The sequence below is a fragment of the Hippocampus zosterae genome, chromosome 3, assembly GCF_025434085.1.
Source record: "Hippocampus zosterae strain Florida chromosome 3, ASM2543408v3, whole genome shotgun sequence".
In the NCBI taxonomy this organism is placed as follows: domain Eukaryota; kingdom Metazoa; phylum Chordata; class Actinopteri; order Syngnathiformes; family Syngnathidae; genus Hippocampus; species Hippocampus zosterae.
The window spans coordinates 19405420-19427085 of record NC_067453.1 but is presented as its reverse complement, the minus strand read 5'-3'; the positions used below and the strand labels follow the sequence as shown (position 1 = coordinate 19427085).

The 21666-nt window shown below is 41.1% G+C and overlaps 1 protein-coding gene across 2 annotated transcripts; it reads left to right on the top strand.

Moving 5' to 3' along the window:
* The first annotated feature begins 2178 nt into the window (after positions 1 to 2178).
* On the top strand, positions 2179 to 21381 carry pkp3a (plakophilin 3a). 2 transcript variants are annotated; one of them, XM_052061163.1, is made up of 14 exons: positions 2179 to 2381; positions 4415 to 4592; positions 9073 to 9164; positions 9565 to 10307; positions 11578 to 11701; positions 12742 to 12946; positions 13777 to 13951; positions 15398 to 15515; positions 15629 to 15793; positions 16808 to 16990; positions 17084 to 17237; positions 18785 to 18980; positions 19108 to 19195; positions 20428 to 21381. In XM_052061163.1, the coding sequence occupies exons 1-14, from the start codon at positions 2379 to 2381 to the stop codon at positions 20467 to 20469; spliced, it is 2466 nt and encodes an 821-aa protein (XP_051917123.1). In that variant the 5' UTR covers positions 2179 to 2378; the 3' UTR covers positions 20470 to 21381. The 2 variants fall into 2 exon arrangements, with proteins under 2 accessions (XP_051917123.1, XP_051917122.1); XM_052061162.1 differs by lacking the exon at positions 2179 to 2381 and having other exon boundaries at positions 4246 to 4592.
* The last annotated feature ends 285 nt before the right edge of the window (positions 21382 to 21666 follow it).

The window sequence follows — 21666 nt, the reverse complement described above, 5'->3', positions numbered from 1 at the left end:
TTTTCCATAGACTTTTTGTACCTAATAAACTTGGAGCATTTTAAACATTCATCTTATCTCAATTAGGCAGCGACGATGCACGATCAAGTGCAGTCAGTTTCTTTTGATTTCAGAACGTTGCTCAAGTTAACCTAATATTTCCCATTATTGATCCTCACAGGTCAAATTAGCAGCATTATACTGTAGAATGAAACCATATACAATCAGCATGTATTGTATTGTATTGTAGTATTGTACATATATACTACTGTAATGACCACGGTGATCAGCAGAGATCACTGCTTCAGCTACTCCAAGATCTAAATAGTGCTGTAGTACAGCACTTTTACGTGTACAGTATAGTATGTACAGTGTGTAGGCAACAATTGGAGAGAATTCTGTTTGAGAAAAGAAAATGAAAAGTTTCATTCAATATAAAACTGCTCACAATGTCTGTGTCATTCAAATATTGTTGAAAAATCCCCAGATCCAGATGTTGCGATGTGATATTTGCCAATATCTTCCTGACTAAAAATACTATTACAATGGTTTCTTCATTGTACTCTATCCCATCAAAAACACCATTTTATTATTTGATGACACTGCTGTTCATAGTAGTGTTCTTCCAGAGAATTATCTGGCCGGGGGATAAGAGAGGATTACTACCACCTTATTATTTGCAAACGGAGAGCAGTTGCTTGGCGACCGTTGCAGATGTCAGGTTGTTACTGTAATGTGCCAAGAAAAATTCTCCCACGTTTACCTGAGCTCCCCTCCTTAAAAATAACTTTGTACTAATAAATAACCTCAGAGGCCTATTGCAAATTATGGGGAGCTCACAGCAAGGGTTCATTCTTTTGAAATGATTACTTTTATTTTGCAATGATTTGCTAGAAACATTTTAGGTCTGCTCCCATGACTATTCCACACAAATATAACTACGCATGCTGTACACGGAATAATACAGATGTACAGTATATGTGCTGTCGAAATACAGTATGGGCAGTTTCTGTTCTGAATGCTTCTGCACCCTAGATGGCAGTGTGTGCCAGCAAGCAGATAATATGTAGATTTGATGACAAGACACAAAGAAGAACGTCATGACAAAGCTGCATTAATCGATTTTTGCGGAACAGAACACATTCCTCTATTGCATGGTGACAAACATACGGCCCGCGGGCCAGAACCGGCCCCCAAGAGGTTCAATCAGGCCCGCAGGATCATTTAAAAGTGAAAAAATGCATAAAAGACATGGACATTTTAATAGGGTGCAATTCATGGAGTATTCGCTAGGAGGCCCACTTGACATCGACCGAGGTCGTATGTGGCCCACATTATGAAATGAGTTTGACACCCGTGCTCTATTCTATATGCCAGTATTTTTATATCATCTTTCTGTATATGTTGTTGGATACGTTCTGAACATTTTTGTTGTTTGAAATTTTATATGGTCCATGGATGCTACATATAAGCCTGTCAAAAGTGTTAAGCTTTTATCATTAAGCATTAGCATTAAGCTAGCCGATTTAAACAACGCAAGGGTAGCTGCTTGTATTAGTTTTATCGTAAACTTTTTTTCTTACACTTTTTTGAGGATCTTTTCTCAAACTGCCACACTGCGACCATGCTTGATCACTAAGGATCTAATGGTAATATAGTTCGGTATATAACAGGCTGTTATGGAGTGTTGTATTACTGGAGTGTTTTTATGAGTACATCTGTTTATCGGCACCGATACCTGTGGTACGTCACTCGTCCGGGGACAGACAGACAGTCAGATTGATCTTAAGAGCACCGACTGGTGCAGACAGTTTCCCCGCAGGTATGAGAGCAGCTTGCAAAACAAGCTCATCACTCTCACTGGCCAATCCCACGCTCTTATTAACCCGCCCTGGTTTGAGTAACCAAAAGTGACGAGATCGAGCGTGGCGAATTCCTGTCACTTACTCACTCCATCTGAATGGAACAAAAAGAAACTGCTGAAAAGTATTGTCCTGAGTCATTCCTTCACAAATGTAACACCTTTCTCTCTCCAAGACTATAAATAAAACCCCAGCATTTAGCAGAAACGAGCCTGAATCCCACCTGACTTCTCACGAAGGACTTCCCACATCTCGTGGAGAAGCGTCAAATTCATTTGGATCTCACTTCTCCTTTTTGTCACTGCACACTCCCCTGTGGTGTTCCGCTAACACACCCCGCCGTGCTGTCAGTGACTCATCTTTTGTCTAGGGCCTGTCTTGTATTTACACGCAGCCAGAATTGAAATTCTTCAGGGCGGTGACAGTTGACACAAACTCAACAATTAGCACTTTGAAACAAAACTGTAACATATCTGATCACCTGCTTGGAAGAAAAGAAGGTGCACCACATTCGCAATCAACTGAGCCTCAGTGGGAATGGTAGGTCAGCCTTTAAATAATGAGCACCTACATCAGAATATGAATATCCGTGTGTGTTTTATGATTGATGGGAATAATTGCTTTTTTCCCCCTTTGTGACTTGAAGAAATGAATGCATGCAATACATTTCTCCATTCGGCAATCTAAATGAAAGACTCAATTCACTCTATTTTTAAAAATAATATATTCTATTACATTTTTTTCAATGTATGATTTTTAAACATATCTTACAATATAGTTATAACTCATTGATTGTACCTCACAAAATGCTTTTACGTTTTACTCTGCCTTTTTTTTACCTTTGTTGACCATCCTTAAGCCAAGGCTTTAATGATCTGCTATTTTTACTGAACACCTAAGAATTTTCTTTCCTGATGGGTTGGGTGAAATTGCATGCTTCCATGTGGACTCAGGTTATCAAATATTTACAACTACTCGATATTTTTTGGTCTACAATTGATGTCAAAAGTGAAATCGAGTGCATGAATGGATGTGTTTTGTAAAATAGTGATATTCCAAGCCAGCACACAACCCAGGCATATGCAAACTTGCTCTTTGCTTGCCGTTGAGAACACTGACTCATCGTAACACACTCCAGATAAACGTTGGGTGTGGAGTCACCTAATGACTGTGCCACACCATGTACCCGTTTGTTATTCACACGTTCAGTTCAAATGCAAATTTAAAATCTACAAAATATAATGAGATGAACTGCTGCAGTTTTTGTCATGTACGTGCAGTATTTTGTACAGTTCGTGTAACATTTAGGACGGTAGTGGGACTCAACGTGCACTACATAGCTTGTGTTTCATCCACAAATATGTCATTGAAAAAAACATGAATACTTGGAAATATTTATAAAAGCAATGCATCCTGGTGTTTGTTCATCAGAACTTTGAGGATGTAAAATTCACATGGGACTCATTGGAAAAGCCTGTTTGGCAGGAAAGAGTGTCTACTTCCTCACCCACACACAGACGCACAAACACACACACACAATCAATGTGTATTAGGCCACAATCTAACTATTCCTGAACATATTTATGATGAACATTACATATTGTCAAGGAGAACAGGTGTGTATAAAGAATTAAAATAGTCAATTTAACTGAAAGTGATGTTTCCCGAAATAATCATTTATCATAATAACATCAAAGTGTGCATTCCCACTGTGTGGATTCTTCATGGGAGCATCCTGTCTATCCTTAAACAAAAGCGGAGCCGGCGAGTTGCACACGGTGACTAATCCGGATTGACATCTGTGTTGTGTCTGGTGGGCAAACCTTTTTGCTCATTTCATTTTGAAATTAGACAAATGGGCCAGGCAGTCATCGAAGAGGTCAAATAAAAATGTGGAGGGGAAAAAACGGTCATTTTAATCATACAATATCAATTCACTCTTATTTTTTAACTGCTGTATTTATTTATAATGAACCAATTATTTGATCAAATCAATACATGAACACTGTATCCGTATTTTCATTAGCATAAAAAACAACAAATATTTACTGAGATAAAGGAGTTAGAAAAATTCAACACTCTTAATGTTTCCCAACCTTTAGTGAGAAATCTATGGCTGTCTGGTTGGTTGGTTGGTTGGTTTCACACTGTGTATTTGATCGCTAATAACTCTGTTCTGGCGCGAATTGCTCCAATGAATACATATATTTGATCTTTCATCTCGTACACATGTTTCTTATCTGTGACGTGTTGATAACAAGAAATATATAAAAGTGTGACATCAAGCCCTGTTCTCTCCTACTTTTCTCACTGTACGTATGTTGTCAAAGCTGTGATGTTACGTAAGCAGCGTGGCGCTCACCTGTGTGCGTGCGTGAGTGCGTGAGTGTCAGGTACGTCCACTCCACGGTGCTGTGTGCTGTGGCTCCGCCCCCTCCTTGTGCACCTCTGCTGAGTGGGGGAGCCTCAGTGTGCCTCCACTGCCTCATTCTGCCAGCACCGCGCCAGGACGCGCTACTTTTTCCAACATGAGCACCGTGGCCTCTGAGAATGTCTTTTTGTCCGCTCTCCAGCCCAACAACTCGGTAACCACCTATGGCCTCCCGTCCGAGATGCATCTCGGGAGCGGCCCCTCGATCTCGGACGAGGTGTCGAGGGTTCGCCGGGTCCAGCAGCAGGTTCAGATGCGGCTGGCCGAGAAGTCAACACTTCCGCGTCACAATGGCTCCGCTTCCACCTCCGCCATGTCAGGTAGGACAACAACTACTCCTAAATTTACCGAATTTCATGAAAGCGTCAGAAGTTCCACCTACCGGGAGATTTTTTGTTGGTTTTGATTTAATTTTTAACCGGTGCAGCCTGTGTTGGAATTATCCTAAAAAAATGCTCGCAACAGGTGCCTTGCTGTTTTATAAATAAGTGTCGCCCAGTACTGAACTGTGTTATGGTAACCGTTAAAATATCCATCCATCAATCCATTTTCCGAACCGCTTGATCCTCACTAGGGTCGCGGGGGGTGCTGGAGCCTATCCCACCCGTTTTCGGGCAGCAGGCAGGAGACACCCTGAATCAGTTGCCAGCCAATCGCAGACCGTTAAAAGAAAGTGGGATTAATCAATAAACTATGCACAAATGTAGATTAGCAGTCATAAGTGCTTTGTACTTCAATTTAATATTTTACATATTGTCAGTGTATCATTAAATGAGACAAATAAGTGGAAACAAAATGACAAATGTGTGTCTACGTGTGAGGGCGGTGAGGTAAACACAACTTGTATCTGCATGTTTTGCCTTTCAAATTATAAATGTTTCTTGGCTCTTGCCACACCCCATGAAACTTTTTTTTTCAAATGATAAGCCAGCCTGTACACAATTATGAAGCCCTGTTACATAAACAGCTATATAAAGTAATTGAATTAGTCAACTCGGATAAATGATCATCACATGAGGCACATCAATTGCATTTCCTGTCTATTCTAGCCTAAATGACAAAGATTAAAATAAACATGAAAGAAGGAAGGCGTCTGACACCTCTCTCAACATCTGAGAAAGCTAGCAGGCAAGAAACTTCAATAAATGTACAATTACAACAATTGGCACACTGTGATATTTTACTCAACAAAACAAAACAAGTTGGTTTTATTTCAGGAAATACCCTTTGCTTTCCATAATCAGGCAAGAAATGGAAATGTCACCAAAAAGCCTCATTTCTGAAGCGTTTGACTAAAATATCAACTAAAAACGGAATGTGTGCATTCAGGTTGTCTGCAGGCTCTCGCCACTCCAACCAGTTTCACCCAACCTACCCCTTTAGAAGGGTTAATGTATAACAGGCTGGAACAAGTGTTGCTTGTTCCTGTGATAGCAGAGGTGAAAGTGTGCCTTCAGGCTGAGGGTACGAGTTTTTGCTCGAACGCTAGAGGCGACAGTGGGATGGAGGGATAGACAAACAGACACCTCGAAGGTGACGGTGTCATTAGAACCCGATGTTGTCTTGTTAATTAATGAGCACGCATGTGATGTCAACAAGCTTGTGCGTGATCACGTCACAGTGGGGTGGTTACATAAACTGTGGGACTCCAAAAGGGAAGTGCAAGGTCATGAGTAGACTTCCCTAAGCTGTGTATCATTTGTTCTATTTTGAATTGGTAATGGAAAATGAAAAAAACTTCAATTGGCATTTGAAGAATGAATGATTGACTAATTATTTTGTGATTTGTTTATTTCATTTTATGTCAAGAATTTTAAAACAAATGGTTGTTTGTATTTTAATTTTAGGCCCAGATCAAAAATACAACATGGAAAAATGAGCCACGGGACTGAATTGGGGTTATTATGGGTTTTGAAATGAAACAAAATAACTAAAACTAAAATTGAAAAAAAAATATTTCCGTAACAAAATGAAATAAAAACCAGAATATAAAAAAAGAGCTGAAACTACATTTTCCATTTATGAAAGTATTTAGCAACAGCTACAATGTTCTTCGGTTTCATCTTTGTCTGTTAGTTTCATACATGAGTTTTCAGTTACAGTAAATTCTTTATTTCGGTGTCGTACGGCCGTACAAAAGAAGGAAGATAGGTATTTAAAACAAAACACAGTTAATACTAAAAGTAATAAAAACTAAAATGAAGTACTTTGGGGGGGGGGAATCAAACCTGTCCTAAAAACGAACTAAAACTAACTGAATATGGGGTAGCAGGGGTTTAAAATGAAATAAAAACAAATCACAAACTATTATGACCCTGGACCGAATTAGACTTTGATATTAATGCGTCTGTTTCTGTTCATGTTCGAATTGCAAATCACCACAATAATTAAAGTCTGAAAAGTCTGACATTGAGTAAGTCCTCCATCAGAAAGAAAGGTCTTGATTCCTTTTTTTTTTTTTGGTCACTGTGCTAAATGAAATTTTATGTATCAAACGTTCTAGAGGTATCGGTGCTCTGTATCGGTGAGTACTCGGTATCGATCTAGAAAAAAAGTGATAACGAAAGTCCCTAAAATCATATAACTTGACCAATTGAGTCAATGGGAATGGGAAGTGAACGTTGACCATTTTTTTTCTTCGTTCACCTTGGCGCCACTTCATTCTTTCGCATCCCATCATTTGTCGCCTTTTAACCACGAAAGTTGTGTGCTTATGAGACCTTTCTTAAATTATTGGTTGTCCAATGATAGCTGAAGCTTCATCAGCCCCGCAGGCAACTACTGTGCAATGTCTTTTTTTGTACACTAGAATATATCCTCCTAAATGGCTGGAATGCAGCAGCTTGTTGTATCTTCTCTTCTGTCTTTTGGTTGAAGCTGTTTCAACTGGGTCAACTTGGAACCAGTTTGTACTGCTTGATGCAAACTTGGCTGCTCTGCGGGGAGGGCCTCTTCCAGTCACAGGTTGAGCAAATCATGCATCCACATTTGCAACGTGTACAAGACGCAGCACAGGCAAGCGGCGGCGAAGGAGACGCCCATTCGGAAGAAAATAAGAGCGAGTGTTCAAAATAGGAATTTATGAGGAAAGCCCTCCTCTGCTTCCCGTGTAGCACAAGCTTCCTGTAAATATCAGCGTCTGAGGGAGGCTGCGGCATCCGTCAATGACGACGCTGAAGTGGGGGGAGAAAAGAAATATTTTCAAGTTTGAAAGAGTGACTCGTGCATTTTATGTGCAACGTCTCAGGCGTGCTTGGGCGTTGACAGGGCGGGGCTGGGGGGTAGTAGTTGTCATTCTCCTCTTTGCCGACCGGTTTGTCGTGTGTTTGTATGCGTGTCCAATTGGCGTCACGCATGAAGCGACTCCACATTTCACTTTTGTTCTCAGGTGATGAGTCAAACTGACATGTTTGGACTGGACAAAAAGACGTTCGCATAAGTCCCCATTAGGACTTTTAATACTATACCGAGTGTAACCGCTTGGCTTTGACTATTCCACTTTTGTTTGACTTGTTCATTGACATTTTTTGCCTTAAAGCGAAAAAGCCAGTCAAGTGGCGCAACACTAAATTCCCCAAAGGTGACTTGACAAACTCTTGGATGTTTCTGCTTCCTCTTACGGTTGCAAATGTGTCACTGCAATGACAAAAGTATTTGGGAGCCTTTCACCACAAGTTAAGTTCTTAAAAACCAAGCAGTCATGTCTTTATGAAGCTCGCTTTATGCGCCGGGAGACAGAAGGGCCTCATTCATTGATTACAAGGTGTGTCCCAAGTCTTTTGTGAGCGTGCCTGCGAGGTGTTTGTGAGAGCCAAATATGGCGGAACTAAACAGAATAGCACCTCTTTACAGTATGGCGGAGGCTTTGCTGTCCTCCGTTGACCCACTTCTTTGGAACAAAGACCTGTTTTCTGTTGTGGAAAAAGACTGCTGAGAAAGCTGTGGGGGAGAGTGTTGGTGTTTTAGTTGTAAACTGTAAACAAATGTCAGAGCGATAAAATTTCGGCCCCCAGCGCATGCACTTGAATCCTTAGGGATGGCGGTTAAGCCTCCTTCTCATCAGGATTGTGGTATTTGTTGTTTTTAATAGAGTGCTTATTCTCACACACAAAAGTGGAGTTTGGACTGAATTAAAAGATTGAAAGTCAAATACTGTAGGTCAGTAACTAATGACTCTTAATTGAAGTCGGTCAATAAACCGTGAAAAATAAAAGTAAATTGCATACTAAATTGCAGTCACAATATTTAGGGGGAAAAAAATCATCAAAGTTGTTCAGCCTTACTGCTGAGTCCGTATTACACATACAGAAATGTAAAAAATGCATGAGTCCACCTCTGAGTGGCCTGCAAAAAGAACACCATCAGAGGCTGAGTCAGTTGTGGAGCGCCTTGCTCAAAAAAAAAAAGAAGAAAAAAAGGTGGAAATTCCTCCGAACAGAAACAGTGATGGTAAGTTAAGTGCGTGGGAGAGCGCATTTTGGGAAAGGCCTTCTGTTGTCTTTGTTGTTTTTCTGCCTTCACCTGTTTGAAATCCCTCCCGCCCTTGTCGTGCTTTTTAGCCACTAAAACGTTTCGCAGCAACCAAAAGGACTACGCTGCCATCCTTCGTTCAAGTAACAAATGTGTTTCAAATAGAAACGTCAAATTTCCTGCTCTACGTTCACATTTTTTTCTTCAGCCATGTGCAAAGTTGTGGTGTAAGATTTAAGATGCATGTCAAGTGGTTGCCGTGCGCCCGTAGAACTGACATCGCTGTGATACTGTGGTACCGACGTGCAACCGTATTTGTTTTCCTTCCAGACTACGGTGGGTCTTCCACCATGAAATACCAGACGTACAATCCAGGTTACAGCTCCAAGTCGTCCTACATGTTCTCAGGCTCCAGGACAATGGTGAGTATTTCACCACGAGCTTGTATTCGTCTAGTTTGTCAAGGGTGAGCCATCCCTTTCCTGCCACTTGTGGTATTTCACAGACTCCTGTGAAAGAATCAGTCCAGGGATTTCAAATCCACCCTCTAGATTCCAACTTGGCTCTTTTTTCAGGAGCTCACCGGGTTCGTTTGTCTGGATTTAATGCTGACGTGAAATTTGGGAGTATGTCGAACCTGTGACTAATCAATAACCTCTGCGTAGTCGTTGTCACACCCCTTTACGATACTGGGAAACCGATGATGAATGCCTTGCATTGAGTGACACATAGACACTCTCCCACACATGCAGCACACAGATCAGAATAAGTAACACTCCCTCATTGCTGAAGTCTAACACTTGCTCTCTGCTTTGTCTCCAGACGCCCCAGATCTCGCAGAGGTCTGGCTTTAGCTCGCTCTCAGCCGGTCCAGACATGGCCCAGTACTCCAGGATCAGCGTTGGCGGCGGACGCGTCGCAGGCAGCGGACGCGGCGGCGGTTATTACCGTGAAGATGCCCACATGGGAAATTACCAAGGGAACCAGCACCAACCCGAAGTCGTCTCCATGCATGCTATGAGACAGCAGACGATGCCGACAAACGCCTGGATGGTGGACGACAGCGACGGCGCCAGCATGGCCTCCGACCGCGACGCCGGGTTCAGCCGCCACTACGTTCAAAGCAATGGCTACACTGGCCAAGTGAGGCAAGGGGCAGGAACCATGACCTTTCCGGGGTCCATGCGTCGATCTCACAGCGGCACTATCGCACGTGGCCCAGAGATGGACATGGGGATGGTCCAGCAATGTTCCTACAAAGGCCCGGCGTACCGCACCATCAACAGGATTAACAACCGAAACCGCATGAGCATGGGCTCCATGTCGGGGACCCTGCAGCGTCAGATGTCAAGCGCGTCCAGCATGTTTGGAGGGGGAGTAGATAAGATGGACTCGGGATTCATAGGGCCAGGAATGTCCTCTGCTTCCCAGGGGAATCTAACGATGCAGCGCCGTCAAAGCAACTTGTCCCGGGCCATGTCTGTCAAAAGCATGCAGAGCGTGGGCCGAGGAGTCGACATCTTCAACGGGCAAATGGGGATGGGAAGCATGGGAAACCTCAACGGGTAAGAGGCTCGCCATTATTTATTACAAATGTTCCTAAATTCTCATTTGTAAAGGTGTAAATTTTGTTCTACCTCTGAATTCTCTCTCTGTGAGGATATGTTGGGTACAAGACTGTATACAATTGTCACTCTGATGATCACAGACTGCATTTAAAGATTACTAATCCTAATTTGGATCTGTACCAAACTGTACCCGGTGGTATGTCCAAGACATGGCCCAGTATCAGATTCCGACGGGATGCTTACACCTCGAAAAGTATGGTTTTTAAATGTTTGAGCAAATAACACATTTTTCCATTGAAGGCGATCTGTTTTATTTTTAAACGTGGAATATTTGGTAAAATAAGTGAATGGTGAAATTAAAAAAACAATCTTTCTGAATAAAATGAATATGTCGTACACCGGTAAAACTAATTATATCTCAGAAAAGTAAGAGATACCTCCTTGCTCTTCTCCGTTTTATGAAGTAACGTCTCAGCCAAAATGAGCTGTTGCCATGCTAGCTAGCAATGCTTACCTACCTTGAGTCGATTCTGGCTTGTTATTTATTTTGTTTATTTCAAGACTGTTATATTTAATACTGTATATTGGTTTCTTGAATCTGTCAGAAAATCTAGAAATGGTGAAGTTACTCCTTTGCTCTTTTCAGTTCTGAGAAGTAACATCAAAGTGGAAATAAGTTGACTTTAGCTATGCTAGATAGCCATTTTATTTGCCTCAGGAGCAAGTCTGTCGTATTTTTTTTCACCAATTGGAGACAAGCTAACTTGTAGGTGGTTGCAAATGTTCATTTCAAGACAGCGTTTTAGCAATACATCAATTTTGGGGGGAATTAGGAGTGGGAGTGCTCTCACTAATGTGAGTTTTGCCTCCTGTGCAGGTGGGGGAGCGGGTCATGTGACTTTGCCTGAACTGACAACCCCCTGGCCCCCCACCCGCACCCCCATCTTTACGAAGTGTGTGTTTTGCAATGCTGTGAGTTAACAGTAAGCACGATGGATTGTGACCTGGCTTCATAGCTACAGGACTGGTTTTGGGTGTGGTAGCTCGCGTTTCACACATCCCACGCGGGGTTAGCCAAGTGACTCTGCAGACATCTGTGAGATTTAGTGGCAATTCATCACACCAAACTACGCAATAAGAAAACCCCAACATCTCTCCCGAGATTAATGTCATCGCTGTTGCTTGTTAAAGCGAAAGAAAGTTGTTGTTTTTTTGTGTGCAACAACAGCTACTGTCTTGTCTAAGTTCCCATGTGTTTCTCAAACAGGATCGAAACTTTGGACATGGCCAGAGCTGTCCAGTACCTGAGAGAACCGGACCCCGATTTGCAGGTCCTGGGTGCTGCTTACATTCAACACGAGTGTTATAATGACAGCGATGCCAAAAATGAGGTATGACGAGCAGATGAGCCTCGTGGTTTGGAATTGCTTTGGGAAATTTATCTGGAACATATTTTAGAGGAATTCGAACCACAAACATTCATTTTGCCCCCACCGTGTTGGAAGTAGTGCTCTGCTTTTCGTTGGGAGCCTTCCATAGATTGCTGCTGTTGTCATTTTGGTTAATGTCTTAATGGTCAACATCGCAGGTATCAAATGGCAGGCATACTTGGTGAAGTAAGAAGCCATTTTTTAGCAGCTCACTTGGCCCGGTTTAGCCAAGCGCATTTTCACTATTTTCAGCTCGTTTAGTGTTGGGAAGAGGCGTCTGAGGACCGCAGTGGTTAACATTTGAAATCAATGGTTAGAGCTCTCTTATTTCCTCCCCACTAAAATTGCAGGAACGGAATGGTGTGGGCTTGACCATTTGAGTAAATTCAGGCCAAAAATAGGTACCATTCACCAGATTAAAAATTCTATTTTAATTATGGCCCGAAGGATATCGTCAAATATGATATGTTGGCAAGATTTTTATGAATGCTTCAACTTCCTTTATCGTGTGAAATGTGCTCCTGTTTTCATTTAACTCTCTCGATGTGCATCAGATATTTCAAATCCAACTCTGTCAAAGAGGACATGTTTTGGCTTGTGAGAAAGTTTTTCATTTTTTTGAAGTCACCACTTTTATTTACTGCATACATTCTGTGCTTGCTTCTTAAACTGAATCCAACAGCCCATGCTTTTTCTGTGTGAGTTTGTTCTTGTAAAAACTATTGTAAAACAATCAAATAACTCATGTCAGCAGTTCTTTTACTTGTTATATATTATTTAAACATAATTGGCCAACTAATCCGTTGTCAGATGTTTTTTTTTCCTACCAAAGACTGGAATCGGCATCAGCCTAAAAAAAATACAAAATAAAATTCATATGGCCTAATTGTTATCCATCCCATATGTAGGGGATTTCAATATTTGAAGAACCTGAATTTAATTTTATTTCAGAAAATGGCATGACCTAGACAAGAATTAATGTCAATTCCTCTGGTTTCAAGGTTCGTCAATCCAAAGGCATCAGCGAGCTGGTGAAGCTGTTCAACTCCGAGAATCAGGAAGTGCAGCGCTATGCCACCGGCGCCACGCGCAACCTCATCTATGAGAACATGGACAACAAGGTGGCCCTGATCGAGGAGGGCGGCATACCCCAGCTGGTGGAGGCACTCAAGGAGCCTGATGACGAGCTCCAAAAGAACATCACCGGTAGGAATTTGCAGTCGGAGCGTGATGTGACATGCAGAGCTCAACTTGTTCGTTTTTTTTTTCTTCTGGCCTCATCTCTTCCATTTGAACTTGAGTGAAGTAACCTGATATCTTGGTTTTTTCCTAACCGAGCCCGTGGAGCCCTTTAGTATTGATTTTACAAGCGTAAACTTAAGAGTCTGTCACTTAAGGCAAATGTAGCCTTCATTTCACCAAGAAGCATGTGAGGAAATGTTCTCTCGCTGCGGACTGCCAGCATACCTGCCACTCCCATTTATGGCCTTTTCACTTTTTTGATGTGTACATATGCTTAGTCAGTGAGACAACAGTGAGAGGCTGCGCTCGAATTCTCTGTTAGTCTGTATTCTTTGTCATAACATGGATTAGATGTTCCCTTTTGAACAGACACCATGTAGCACCTGTAGTTAAGTAAAATGCAGTCTCGGCTTCTCTTTTTTGTTGATCAGTGACAAATGAATAATAGATTTGCTCGTGCATCGTAACGCTTTTTCTTGACACTGTGAACGTTCTCTCCGTTGTGTGGCCACGGCCAGTAATATTGATGCACCGTTGCGTAACATCAATGATTGCACATGAAGGATTTAAGACAGTTTGACGGGTTTTAATTCACAACCGCTACCCTCCTGGCTCGCTTGAACGTCTGGACTTCAAAATAAAAGTACCCGTGGAATTTTGAGTTCAACAAAATTTTATCTTCTGTCAAAAGAAAAAAATTGAACCCACGCGGCAGAGTTATGTAACATGAGCTCAACTGCATTTTAGACGCCCAACAATAACCTTTGCATCTGCTCCCCCGTGTGTTTGCGCAGGTATCTTGTGGAACCTTTCATCCAAAGACACCTTGAAGGAGAAACTGGCTCGAGAGGCTCTTCCGGATCTGACCGATAAGATCCTCATCCCTCTGTCGGGCAGCGAGGGCTCGGAAGGCATCAAGCAGTCGGCCTCCGAGGCAGAAATCTTCTACAACACTACCGGCTGCCTCAGGTGCGCCTCACTCGATATTTGTTTTGGTTTGTCCAAATGTCTTTGTGTCTCACCATTTTTTTTCTTTTTGTCGGAAACACGATGTCTGGCACTTTTATCATTCTTTGGGTGCCAAAAGTCTTGCGGCACTGCCGCCCTGCAATTACTTTAGTTCCGTTGTTTGTGTGCAAACCGGGTTTTGAAACGTTGCTGCAGTCATTTATCAGACTTGAATGTGCACAAAGGAGTCTTAACGTCCCTGTGAAAAGAAAATGTGCCAGTATAAAAACCACCAAATAGTGAGAATAAAGTTGCAGTTATGTAATAAGTTTTAATGTGACAAAAAGAAGTCAGGTAATCTTTTGAATAATTGTTAACACTTCAAAGGTAACATCTCTAAATAGCTTTCCTAATTGATAAGCATTCTTTATTTTACGACACAATACCTATTGTGACTTTTTTTTTTGTATCTTGCACGCAATAAATATTCCTCGCTATGAAATTTTTTTTAGCCAAATTCTAAGCTTTTAGAAACTAGAGAGAAACAAAGAGCGGTGTAAAGATCAAGATTGTTGTAGTGAATGAAAATTAACCAAGTAAAACTAAATTGAAAAAGCATTTTTCAATTTAGAAAAAAACAAAAATGCTTAAAAAAAGAAAACTAAAACTACATCTTATTTAAAAAAATACAAAAAAACCTAACAAATCACAGTGAAAATGTGCTCAGCATTGTCTCTGTCAATTATTATCATACATGCGCTTTCTGAGTTTGTTTCAAATGTATTTATTTCCGTATTACTGAACATCCGTAGCTACAGAAATTGTTTGAGAATGATAGTTTATTACACAATTCTTAGTGACTCTTTTTTTTTAAATTATGCTCTAGACCAGGGGTGTCAAACTCAGGTCCTGGAGGGCTGTTGTCCTGTATGTTTTCCAAGTCTCCCTGTTGCAACACACCTGATTCAAATGAACAGGTTCAATGTCAGGCTTGCGCAGAGCTTGCTGATGATCTGATAATTTGAATCAGGTGTGTTGCAATAGGGAGACTTGGAAAACATGCAGGACAGCGGCCCTTCAGGACCTGAGTTTGACACCTATGCTCTAGACCAGGGGTGTCCAAACTTTTTGCCAAGTGGGCCAGATTTTATGTGGTAAAATGTTGGGGGGCCGACCTTGGCTGACATTCTTTACATTGAACAACAATATTGTTCAAGTTTTAGTAAGCCAGTCTGTTTCACATTTCCATTTTTAGTTTAATTTCAACTTTGGACATGCCTGTTCTAGACAAATAGCTAATATATTTAAAAAAGTTACTCAAACAATACAAAATACAAGCTAAACTAAAATGAAGCATTAAAACACAAAGAAGAAAACAAACAATCATGAAAAATCCAAATCGATGACAATCCCTGGTAAAGAGAAGCCTGCATTTCTATTCATCATGCCCTCTCGCGCATTTGGCAGGAATCTGAGCTCAGTGAATGAAAAGACCCGTCAGCAGATGAGACAAACCCACGGGCTGGTGGACTCTTTGGTGAACTACATCAAGGCCTCGCTGGAGGAGAACAAGGCGGAGGACAAGGTGTGTGCACCTGAGCTCCCAGCTGACAACCACTTTGTCTACCGGGTCTATGGTCTGCCCGTCTTAATGTGCATTTCTTATTGTGTGTGTGTGTGTGTGTGTCTGACGTTCAGGGGGTGGAAAATGCAGTGTGTGTCTTGAGGAACCTCTCCTACCAGCTGTACAGTGAGATGCCGCCCTCGGCTCTGATTCGCCTGGAGGGGCCGAGCCGAGCTGAGGGCTCTGGGAAGGGCGAAGCCATCGGCTGCTTCACGCCTCAAAGCAAGAAGGCTAACAATGTACGTGCGCGTGACGCTTGCCTTTCTCCTGTTTGAATTTCAAGTGGTGCCATGTAACCAGCGAAGGCGTCAAGGAAACCGTTAGCATAGGATAGCCCCCACCCCGCCCAACAGGCTCTTTGAATGACAAGCAAGGCGCCGATGGCACACATAGCATGCAAATAACACAATTAATTTACCAACCAAATCACTTCTCTATCTTGCTAATATTACTTTACTTAATTTACCTAAATGAAAATTACATCTAATTAATTAATTAAATAAATTACTTAATTTATTTAATTTACATTTAATATTATTAAAGGATGCAAAACTAGGCAGTGTGTGTGGCAAAAACAAAAATAATGACATTAAAACATTGCCCCCCGTCCTCCAAATAAAATCAGCCCAAAAAAAAACCACAATTGGACGACTTTTGCTGATTTTCCTCTGTTGTAAACAAATACTAAAGGACAAAGTCCTGCCTCTCTTTGTCGATATCTCTATTACATAACATAAATATGCATTAAGGAGACCAGAAATAAGTGATTTTGTTCATTTTATATATATATACAGTATATATATATATATATATATATATATATATCCCATCATTCGCCTGATTAATCTTTTATTGAAAACGGCATCAGCCTAAAAAAAATCGGTATCGTCTAGCCTGCGAAATTAACTGATGACTACATCAGTTAATTTAAGAAAGACTGCAGTTCTTATGTTCTTATGTTCTTATGTTCATATGGGAATGTTGACCTTATTATTCATACTCCAACTTTGTTCTTGTCGTTTGACCTCTTTCATCTCAAACCGCTTCAAACAACAAAGCGTGTGACGGAAAAGTGGTTAGGACTGCACGACTGTCCGTGTTTTATGTTATGTGTTGTGTTTATTATTTTACTTTATGTTAACTGTTTTGTAAAGCGCTTTGTTACAGCTGCCGCTGTTGTGAAAGCGCTATATAAATCAGCATGTATTGTATTGTATTGTATTGTATCTTTGCTTTTATTCCCTCGGCCACAGAGCAGGAACCAGGACCTGTCCACGTTTACCGAGGTGGCCCGCGTGCCAAAGGGGATGGAATGGCTGTGGCACCCTCAGATCGTGGGTTTGTACAACCGCGTGCTGCAGCAGTGCGAGATCAACTCAACCACGCGGGAGGCGGCAGCGGGAGCGTTGCAGAACATCACGGCCGGAGACAAGCGGGTGAGCGCTCGGGCGACGGGAGACGACCTCAGACCTTATCTGAATGATGCGACTTTTGACTCATTGAGGCCGACTGTCTGATTTTTGCTTCAGTGGGCGGCAGTGCTGAGCCGCGTGGCCATGGACCAGGAGCGCATGTTGCCTGTTCTACTAGACCTGTTGCGCACCAACAATGACCTGGAGCTCCGTTCCATCACGGGCTTCCTACGAAATTTGTCCCGCCACGCCAAGGATAAGAATCACATGGGTAAGTCTTTCTCTCACTGTTTATCCCCAGGGATACTTTCTAGGATTATCTGTAATAGGTATAAAACTATAATATAGAGACTAGATTATTGCCAAAACGGTCATCACGATTATAGTCATCATCATTATTATTAATCACAATTCTTGTCTGGAAAAACGCTTGTGTTTTTATTTCACTACTTTTCACTGAACTACGTCAACAGGTTCCATGCAAATTGAAACTTCTGAAACCCTGAAAGGGTAAATCATAAATAAAATAAATGCGTTTAGCCAAGAATTTAAAAGGGCAAACTTGTAAATTTCCCCATTGTGGGACAAATAAAGGATATCTTATCTTATCTTAATACTGCATACTATTCCGAGTGTTAAAAAAAAAAAGCAATTTTGATCCCTTGCAAGGCATGAACTTCTCCATCATTCTTCTCATCTCCAATTTGAGCAGTTACTCTACTTACTTGAGGCCTCCACTATAGGGTGCGCTTGCTTGCTTATTATTTGGGCAGCTTAAAGATGCCTTGACCATGTGTACTCCCCCTGGTGGCTGAGTGACTTTTGGTTCAGAGAGTGCTTGATTAGCACAACAGTCAAGTGAATTGAATCGTGGCTGCCAAAAACGTGATCATAATTAGAATTCCGTTAATTGTGCCGCTTTGAGAGACCATAAAAACACACACTTTACACACATCTCCCCAAATAGAGTGTGTAATTTAATCTAGATGCCACAAAGCACTCCATAAAGTATCAACACCATGCTTCTAGCATACAGGTGTCAAAACTCAAGACCAGAGCTGGCCCATCATTTTAACTTGTAACCCACTAAAGAAAATCATACGTGTCTACTAGTAAAGATCTGTTCCACAATTGCAAATTGCCTTCACTTTGAATAACGCTGAGGCATTGCAAGCCTTTTTGTTCCCAAACCTGTCTTTGAATTGTACATGTACGTAGTTGGACAAACGGTCCTCGTCTTCTGATTTCAAAACTGGGTATTTCTCAATTTGTCGTGTGTATGCGATATGATGCGCTGATTATAACAATGTGGTACTTTTGGGTTATAATGACATCTCCCTGGTGCGTTAATGTGAACATAATCAATCTGCAGATGTTTGCTGGTGTTTATTTATTTTAAGAGCTTGTACTGTATTGGCCAGTTAAATCCATCGGCTGATTAAATGCATCTTGCCTTTGTTACGCTGGTCAACAAATTGACTTGATCCAATTTTTTGATGCAAATCCGTATTGCCAAGCTTTGTAGATCAAACTTCAAAACAAAAAAAAAATATATTTTTCATTCTTAAAGGATAAATTAACATTATCCTCTTTCGCCAACCTGCTCCAATATATATATATATATATATATATATATATTTTTTTTTTGCTTCGTCATTATTTCTATCCCTTTTATCGCTGATCTTGTTTGTGGTTTTTATGGCTCACGCATTAATGTGAGGAATCATTACTGACTTCAAATGGAAACCTGTGTCCATAAACATGTTATCCTAACAGTTTTTGGTGTTCTTGTTTTTGTTTTTTTTTTCCTTCCCCCAGCCACAAAGGTAGTAAACAACCTGGTGACCAAGCTGCCCATCGACGGCTACCAGAAGGAGCCGTCCAGTGACGTGGTGGTCAACATCTGCGGTGTTCTCAACAACTTGGTGACTTGCAGCTCAGTCGCCGCAAGGGACGTGTGTTTTTTTGACGGCCTGCCCAAACTGGTCGCTATCAAGAACACCAACGACTCCAGGTGAGGCGACAGTCAGTCAAACTGGCTGCGAATAAAGGGCACTGACATTCCATTTAGATTTGTGATGTACAAGAATGTCGAATAGACAAGTTTTGATGCCACATGTGGTTTGTTCTGTTTGTTGCAGTTCTGGAAAGATGAAAGCAGCCAAAGCAGCCGCCACAGTGCTCAGCAACATGTTCCAGTACAAGAAACTGCACAAGGACTACAAAAATGTATGGAAACTGTCTCTAGCTACGTCTCATTTTTCAAAGAAAATATGTTGAATGACACCCCAGTTGGACTTTATTGTAAAGCTGAACACACAAACCAAAACAAATTACACACATCATATATTTCAATACAAGACATACTTTGTCTCGGAAACATTGCGCTAATGCTAGAAGTCAATGTAAAATCGCATTGCCAGGGTAATAGAAAATTAGCATTGAGTACAGTGAATGATAATCCTTCAAATAGCGGATTTTCACACATGAATGTGTGAAGAACACACACAGACAATATAACAAATAGTCAAAAGCATATATTCATACTAGCCTATGAAAAACGAGTTTGTAACTATAACAGCACAAATGTACTTTCTTTTCCACTCGCTTTTCCACCTACATGGCACCACGCTGCCCTTTGGAGCCCAGGTGCACATTACAGGAACAGGAACAGGAATGTATTCAAACAAATTCTTTTTGATATTATTTCACTTTGTCACATATTACTTTATTTTTTTAGATAAGTCTAAAGTGGTGATTTGGTAATTAATGACTAAATTTGGAAAGTTTCTTAATATGGATTGTTTTTTTTTTAAATCATTTTAAAATAATGGTGTTTCTGATTTTTTTTTCCCCTTAATCGCCCAAGCCCTATTGAAAGGTATTCCACATATTCACTTTTATCCACTGTATTATTACGGCCACACCCTCTCTTAAGTTTAAAACACGATTGGGAAAACCCCTCATGTCAATTGACACTTGGAATGCGTTTTCATGGCTCCCTACCCGTATTGAGAACAGGAGTAGGGTAAAGCGTGTTTTTCGGATGTTGCTCTTGGCCGTTCATATAGAAGACACTTGTTCAAAAACTGTACATCTTCAAACGTTTTCAGTCTCACACAGACACACACCCACACACACGTGCGTATCTCAGCCCAGGACTCCAGAGGCTAATCACCTTCTGCAGCTTCTGACTTGCCCCACCTAAGGGTGCGGCATTTAGCTTGTGTGCTAATGAACAAGTCTTGACAGCACCGAAATGCCTGCGCTCAAATAAAATCTGTCCTGTCTTGTCGAAAAATAGGGAGTAGCGTAATTTTTCATCCAAAGGCAGTGTGGTGTCAAGAATGATTTATGTCTGACTACATAAAGGAATGCCCATGCAGTCTGTTTGGCATATGCATAACTATTTGAAAGCATACCTGAATAACTCTCTTGCTGTGTTTTTTTCAACATTACAGAAAGGCTTTACGAGACCAGACTTTGCAGACACGTCCATCTAAAAATGGAAGGTAATGTCAAGTAGAAGTTTACTTCTAATGTGATGAGCAGTCCTGCAACGCCACCGGTGGAAGACACTGTCAGTCTTTTCTTCGATTCCGACATAGTCCAGGCTCAGTTTTTATCTGCCATGAAGTTTGTGATAAGAACGCTCCATGGATGTCAGCGAAGGAGGAGTCAAATATGCTGACTACTGTTAATTGAGCACTATATTCTAGTGTCGGGATGTGTGTTTTCTACAAGCCAATGTAAAAACTGTGTGAAGCCAGGATGACATTTTAACCAATGTGATATAGCTCGTTTGTATATATTGCTTTAAGTTCTTCATTTAAAAAAAATCATGTTTTATACACTGTAACCAAGGACTTTCTCATCATGCTGTCGTTATTAGACTTTTGCTTGTCACTCACATTTTTTTAAAATATTGTGTATAAATGAGAATGCGTTGTAACTAAAAATACTAAAGAGATGCATTTTGCTTTGCTTTTTTTGCTTTAGAAAGTTTGGGACATTGGTATGCCTCTAAAGATATCATGTATTTTATTTAGTCACGTATGCAATGATACAAATGTACGTAATCTGTCATAGTCTGGATTATGCAATTTCTAAAAGGTCGTCAGGGTAGGGTGCGCGTGTGATTGAGAAACCATGCATGTGCTAAAGAATACAGTCAAGTTTTCATGTGTATTTGTCACAGGTTTTTATCTTTTGTAAATGATCCATTTTAATAGTTTGACACCTGTTGAAATATGGAGTCTTTAATTTCCCACTTTGATAACTCTGTCATAAAATGACCTGTCAACTTGTCAGGCCGTTTCAGCTATGGTGACTTGCGTCTGTTCAGAAAATAAAAGTCAATTTGGTGTTATGTGCACCTGTACCATCTGATTTAATAAAGAAATAGATCTGCTGAATGAGGTGCATGTGTAGTTGTGGCTCTAACAATCCAACACGTCGGCCACTCCCTGTTTACATATTTTCTCTTGCTGAGACATGAACAATTCCAGCCCTTCCCTGCTGCACCCTCCTTGAGGGCTCCTACTTCACCGTTGCTCAAAATGACTCCCTAAGAGCACCAGAAGGCAAATAGCCACCTATTTTCTAGCCGTGCGATCACTTTGAGTCCCATGGGATCAAAGGTTGTGTTTATATCCCAAACTAGAGCTGAGCCTTATTAGTCAGGCTTTTGTACTTTGCAC